We start from the raw sequence: 6,847 nt of genomic DNA on the forward strand, positions 1-6,847 counted from the left end.
CAGGGAGTGTGCTGTGGACGGTGGGTACAGGTGTGGATGTGGACACAGAACTAGTGGTGCTGACACAGTGGCTATAGTTGCAGCAGCGCACACGGATGAGGTAGTTGAGGCACATCTTGAACTGTCCCACCTGGTCGCGGTTCCTGCACACCAGTCCAAAGCGCACGTCGCAGTAGACCACCTGCCCCACCTCCTCCAAGGGCTGGTCTGGCTGCTTCTCAGACCGGCACTGGATGTCTTGAGGGTGCTCACAGAAGGTGTGGCCAGCTGAGCGAATGACTGCATAGGTCTCAAAGTCCCCGCCCTCGGGGCCAGGGATAGGGTAGTCCTCATCGAACCAGTCTGTCCAGGCACACTGAGGTACACAGCCTGTGCTGGGAGATGGGTGGCTGGAGGAGAGGGTGGTTGTGAGGGTGAGACCAGAACTGGAGGTCACTAGGGGGGCTGTATGAGGGTTGCTGGTTAAGAGTGGCCTGATGGATGTGGTCAGGGTGGTCTTCAAAGTAGACCCATAGCTGGAGGTTACCAGAGGGGTTATGTGGGGGCTGCTAGTTGTAAGTGGCCTCTTGGATGTGGTCAGTGTCCCAGAGGTGGGTTGCCTTGTGGTGTGGAAGAGGGTGGTGGAGGAGGCCAGTGGGGCAGAGGGAGTGGAGACTGAGAGTCCCTCGGTTGTCCTGGAGGAGGTGACACCTGTCTGCATGGTAGAGAAGTAGACTGTTTTAGTGACCCCAGGTGTGATGGTGGGTGTGGTGGAGGGTCCTATTACCCCTGATGGTGTGGTGGATGGTGAGCTGGTGGTCAAGGGGGTGGTGGCCATAGTAGTCATGCTTGTCTGGGTGGTACTGACTTTCACTCTTTCAGTGGTTCCAGGGCTGTTGGTGGTGATGGGCGAGGATCCAAGCCCCGTGGATGACCTGGTTGTGGAGAGTGTGCTGTGGACTGTGTTCACAAATGTGGAAGTGGGCACGGAGCTGGTGGTACTGGCACAGTGGCTGTAGTCGCAGCAGTGTACGCGGATGCGGTAGTTAAGGCAGGTCTGTCCTAACTTCTGCCTGTGGTTCCGGCATATGAGCCCATAGCGCACATCACACTGCACCACCTGGCCCAGCTGCCCCACGGGCACACCTGGGAAGAGCACAGCCTCGCACTCAATGGCCTTGGGCTCCAGGCATAGCTGCCTACCTGTGTCCATAATTTGGTAATAGGTCTCGATGTCGCCCCCAAAGCGGCCAGGCTGGGGCCGGTCAGTGTCCAGCCAGTCAGTCCAGTGGCAGGTGGGCCTGCAGCTGGTGGACATGTCCATGAGGCCTGTACTGGAGGATGCAGGGCCACGGGTGGACACAGTCACGGCCGTGATGCTGTGGGCCAGTGTGGGGCTCCCGGTCAGGCTCGTCCCTAGAGAAGCTGCTGTGGTGGTTTGGGTTTGGAGACAGTGGCTGTAATCACAACAGAGCATGCGAATGAGGTAGTTGAGGCACATCTGTCCCACCTGGTCATGGTTCCTGCACACCAGCCCGAAGCGCACATTGCACTGAACCACCTGCCCCACCTCCTCCAAGGGCTTGTCCGGCTCCTTCTCGGACCGGCACTGGATATCCTCAGGATGCTCACAGAAGGTGTGGCCAGCCGAGCGGATGACTGCATAGGTCTCAAAGTCCCCACCCTCGGGGCCAGGGGTGGGGTAGCCCTCATTGAACCATTCTGTCCAGGCACACTGAGGCACACAGCCTGTGCTGGGAGATGGGTGGTTGAAGGGCGGAGTCGTGAAGGTGGGCCCGGAGCTGGAGGTCACCAGGTGTCCTGTGCTGGTTGACGGTGGCCTGGTAGATGTGGTCAGTGTCCCAGAGCTGGGCTGCCTTGTGCTGTAGAAGAGGGTGGTGGTAGAGGCTGGTGGAGCAGAGGGACTGGAGACAGAGGGCCCCTCGGTCGTCCTGGAGGAGGTGATGCCTGTTTGTATGGTGGAGAGACTGACTGTTTTGGTGATCCCAGGGGAGGAGGGTGTGGTGGAAGGTCCTTTTACCGCTGATGACCTGGTGAATGGTGAAGTGGTGGCTGTGAATGTGGTGGCCAAGGAGGTTCTTCCCAGGGAGTGGGCCAAGGAGGTTTCTGTGGAGGTGGTAGCCGGGGACTTCATTCCCAGGGAGTGGGCCAAGGAGGTTTCTGTGGAGGTGGTAGCCGGGGACTTCATTCCCAGGGAGGTACGGGCTGAAGAGGTAGTTTTCAGGGAAATAGTGGATAGGGAGCTGGTTTCTGGAGAGATGGCGGCCATAGAAGTGGTCACTAAGGGGCTCTGTATGAAGGTGGAGGATGCTGTGAAGGTGTATGTAGGCATTGGGCTCTCCGTCAGGGTGGCCGATGCAGTGGAGGTGAACGCAGGTGTGGGCACTGTGCTGGGGCAGTGGCTGGTGTCATTGCAGCACAGCACACGCACGTTGTAGTTGAAGCACATGTTGAACTTGCCCACCTGGTCCTCGTTCCTGCAGACAAGCCCTGTCTCCAAGCTGCAGGTCACCACCTGCCCGATCTGGTCAATGCTCACTTCCGGGTAGTTCTCTGCGCGGCACTCCACTTCCTTTGGTGCTGGGCACATCTTGGCCCCTGCAGCCCTGATGTTTTCAAAGGTCTCCATGTCTCCACCTTTGACCCCTGAGATTGGGAAGTCCACGTCAAACCATTCTGTCCACTCACACTTGGGTTGACAGCCAGTCCTTCCTTGGCTGGTGGTGGCCTGTGTTGAGGTGTGGAGCGGTGTCTCTGCCCTTGGGGATCTAGTCTCGGGATAGGATGTATAAGGCTGGCTTGTGCGTGTTGTCACTGCCGGGCCTGAGGTCTGAGGCTCTTCAGAGATGGTGTTAACTGTGCCTGTTGAGTGAGCTGTTGTGGTTTGCATTGTTGTGACTGGCATGAGTGACTGTGAGGGGCCCCATGTGCCAGTGGCCCCTGGGGTCCCTGGTGGGGTTGAGTGAGCTGGAAGGGTAGATGTGGTTCGCCCTGGCCAGGTGGAGTGTGTGGAGCCTGGAGGAGCTGTAGAACTGGGCAATGTTGATCCCTTCGAGAGGGTGGACACAGGTGAGGTGCTGGCAGTGGCAGTCCAAGTCGGCCCTGTGCTCCTCCCAACCTGTGGCTTTGAGGACAATGTCCAGGGAACTGTGGCTGTCCCTGGCATCGTGGCTGGTGGCAGGGTGGAGGTGACTGTGCTGGCTGCCCCCGGCGTCGTGGCTGGTGGCAGGGTGGAGGTGACTGTGCTGGCTGCCTCCGGCATTGTGGCTGGTGGCAGGGTGGAGGTGACTGTGCTGGCTGCCCCTGGCGTCGTGGCTGGTGGCAGGGTGGAGGTGACTGTGCTGGCTGCCCCTGGCGTCGTGGCTGGTGGCAGGGTGGAGGTGACTGTGCTGGCTGCCTCCGGCATTGTGGCCGGTGGCAGGGTGGAGGGGTGTCCCCTGCAGTGAGCAGTGTCACAGCACAGTAGCCGAATTCTGTAGTTGTAGCACATCTTGAACAGGCCGTCCTGCTCTGCATTACGGCACACCAGCCCAAAGTGGATGCTGCAGTGTACCCGCTGGCCCACCTGCTCCAGGGTCCAATTGGGGAAGTTCTCGGCTTGGCACTGTATGTCCTGTGGCTGCTTGCAGATGTCCCGTCCTGCACCCCTGATTTTATCATAGGACTCAATGTCCCCCCCAGCGCTTTCTGACTTGGGATAATCCTCATCAAACCACTCTGTCCACTGACATCGGGGCTGACAAGTCGTGGTGCGCAGGTTTAGGGGGCTGCTGACCAAGTTGGTGACTGTCACAGTAGGTGAGCTGGACCTGGTCTGTGAGGGCAGGGACGCCGTTGATGAGGAGCTGGGTGTTGCCTGTGGGGTGGTCTCTCTGGTTACTGGGGTCTGGGTGGAGGGTCCAGGGAGCTCCGTTGAGGGGCCATGAGAAGGTTGGGGGCTGGTGTTTGGGGCTGGGGAGGGGCTGCAGGGCAAGTAGTCGCAGCACAGAACCCGCAGTTCATAGTTGAGGCAGAGTGGGGGGTTCTGCTCTCGGTTGATGCAGGTTAGCCCCTCCATCCGGTCACAGGCCACCTTCTGGCCCAGCTCATGCAAGGACTTGCTGGGGAAATCAGCTGCTCGGCACTCGATGTCAGTTGGTGCCCCACACATCTGGTAGCCCCTCTGTCTCAGGTTCTCAAATGTTTCGAAGTCCCCCCCTTCATTGCCAGCCTCTGGACGGCCCCCGTCATACCAATTAGACCAGTGGCAGACTGCACGGACACACCCGGTGGAGACGCTGGGCACCAGGCCTGGGGGTGAGAGGGGCCCTCACTCAGCCTCAGCTGGCCCTTTGCTGGGTAGTGACCAAGGGCCTGCCTGAGCCTGGGTCAGGGTGGCTTCTGGATGGAGTGAAGGGAGTCAGTGTGGGCTGGGAAGGTTTTACTGTCCTAGGGGGACAGCCCTGCCAACCACAGTTGAGACTTCCTGGGGAGTCCTGGAGACCACCAGAGTGTTGGGGGCTGTGGACCCTCAGCGGAGCCTGGGGAAGCGGGTGGGCCCAGGAGGGGGCCCCTTGCATGGGGCCTCCAGGGCCTAGTCCCTCTGTGCCTTTCCTGTCACTAACAGGGGGCAGGCCATAGGAGAACCAGGCGGGGCTTACCCGACGTTGGGAGCGGGGCCGAGGTGGAGGTGAAGGTGAAAGGCGTCGTGGAAGGGGTTCCAGGGCATTCCACAGCCCTTCGGAGAATCGTTCCATTTTCTCCACAGATGGCGATTAAGCAGGCGCCGAGACCATCCGTAGTGTTGTAGATGATGTCCCCATAGGAGTAGGTCCTGTCCTCGTAGACGCACGTGCAGGCTGGGGGTGGGGCAGGGATCCGTCACCTGGCGCCTCCACCCCTGGCCCTGGCCGGACACATCTGACCCACCCGGCTGTGCCTTACCTGCCAGGCTGTGAGTGCACAGGAGGCCGCCAGTCGTGCAGGAGCTGAAAGGAGGGAAGGACTGAGCGAGGGCCTGGTGGTGGGGAGGAGCCGGTCCGCCCCGCCCCGGCCCCTGCTCCAGTCTGCTTCCTGGCCCACTCCCCGCCCTACTCCCTTCTCGCCCCTCCTCCACTCCCGCTACCGCCTCGGGCTCCTTCCTGGCCACGCTCTAGCTCCCTGCCCCGCCCGAAGGCCCCGCGCCAGTGTGGCACTCGCCCCACGCACCAGCTCAAGCAGTTCTCCGCCGTGGGGACTCTCATGCCCACGTCATAGTACTTCCCATCCTTGCCGTAGCAGCCACACTGGGCCACGCACCTCATCTGGTCCTCACAGAAGAAGGGTTTGCTGGGCGGGCACTTCGGGTAGCAGCCTGGGCCACAGGGCGAGGAGAGACCACTGGAACCCCGTGACCTCTCAGCCAACTGGTGCTGCCCAAGGTCCTGCCCTAAAAGCTCCCACACCGCAGCTCTGAGACTCCCGCCCCGTGCGCGCTCCAAGGAACCCTGGAAGATTTGGCGGAGATAGGCCACTGCACCCCTCACCTTCCAGGCTGGGCAGGTCCACCAGGCAGTGCCCACTTGGGTTCCGGCAGGTTCTCAGGCAGGGCGCCCCACAGGGCTGGTAGTGCCACTCACACCCCCCGTGTGGGTTATAGTAGTCGCAGAACAGGGCTAGGTAAAGAAGAGAGGCTTAAGCGGGGTCTGCGGGTCTCCACAGGCGAGCTCAGGATGGTCCCGGACACAGTGCTCTGCCCCCAAAACTCCTGCCGCACTGCGTCTCCTCCACAGGACCACCCTTCAGCACCACGGACAGAGCTCTACTCACGGCAGACATCGGGGCTCCGCCAGGACACGCAGACGCCAGAGTCACGGCAGGCCTGGGCGTAGGCGGCCACGGCGGTGCAGAAGCACTCGCAGTCGCCTCCTGAGTCGCAGGCGCACGCGTCGCTCACGCAGGCCTCGTAGTACTTGGTGGAGTCAACCTAGGGCGGTGCAGAAGTGCAGCTCAGCCAGGAGGGCTCTACCCGCCTCGCTATGAAGCTGCCAGGAATAGAGTCCCTGGGAACACTTGAATTTCAAATTCTCACACCAGGGATCCAACGTCTTTGACTTCTGGGGCCACAGATGCCTTTAAATGTCCCAAATGGGAGCTGCCCCACCACCACCTCTCCAGCCTACCAGTGACTCAGCCCACTTGTGCACCTGCCCACCTGTGCCCCAGCCCACCTGTACCACTGCTGACCTGTCCCCCCAGCCCACCTCCATACCTGCCTACCTCGGTCCCTGTCCACCCTGTGCATTTACTTGCCTATGCCCCAGCCCACCTGTCCCCCCAGCCCACCTCCATGCCTGCCTACCTCTGTCCCTGCCCACCTGCGCCCATGCCCACCTCCACCCTACCTACCTCTGCCCATGCCCACCTGTGCCAAAGCTGACCAGTCCCCCAGCCCACCTCTATACCTGCCTACCTCTGTCCCTGCCCACCTGTGCCCATGCCCACCTGTGCCACTGCTCACCTTCCCATCTCCTACTTGCTAATTTCCTCTCTGTTCACCTGTGCACCTCCGCGTGTGCCCTTGGATCCTCTTATCAGGGGTCCTGCACACTTCACACCCACATTGGGCACAGCAACTCTAGTCACACCCTTCCCCCATCCTGCCCTTGCCCCCTGGCTTGCTCCACTCCAGCTGAGCTGGCCTCCTCCCATTGGGGCCTGTCCTATCATCAGGCCTATCCTTGCAATTGCTGCTCTGCACACAGGGCCCTCCATCCTCCTGTACTCCCATGTCTCCCTCTCAAGGGTGAGCTCTGTGAGAGCAGGGGGTTTTTTTTTTTGTTTTTTTTTTTTTTTTGAGACAGAGTCTCATTATCTCATATGTCACCCT

At 60.7% G+C, this 6,847-nt stretch overlaps 1 protein-coding gene across 1 annotated transcript in view; it reads right to left on the bottom strand.

Annotated features, from left to right (window-relative positions):
* Positions 1-6,847, bottom strand: part of MUC5B (mucin 5B, oligomeric mucus/gel-forming) — a 33,192-nt gene that overhangs the window by 13,412 nt on the left and 12,933 nt on the right. Inside the window, exons 25-31 of the mRNA XM_012813312.2 lie at positions 5,788-5,944; positions 5,505-5,633; positions 5,188-5,332; positions 4,924-4,967; positions 4,641-4,838; positions 3,199-4,308; positions 13-3,024 (exon numbers count right to left, since the gene is read on the bottom strand). Coding sequence (XP_012668766.1) covers positions 13-3,024; positions 3,199-4,308; positions 4,641-4,838; positions 4,924-4,967; positions 5,188-5,332; positions 5,505-5,633; positions 5,788-5,944 — 4,795 coding nt within the window. The remainder of the gene's footprint in view (positions 1-12; positions 3,025-3,198; positions 4,309-4,640; positions 4,839-4,923; positions 4,968-5,187; positions 5,333-5,504; positions 5,634-5,787; positions 5,945-6,847) is intronic.

Source organism: Otolemur garnettii, unplaced genomic scaffold, assembly GCF_000181295.1.
Source record: "Otolemur garnettii isolate 467f Iridium unplaced genomic scaffold, OtoGar3 scaffold00260, whole genome shotgun sequence".
NCBI classification, from domain to species: Eukaryota; Metazoa; Chordata; class Mammalia; order Primates; family Galagidae; genus Otolemur; species Otolemur garnettii.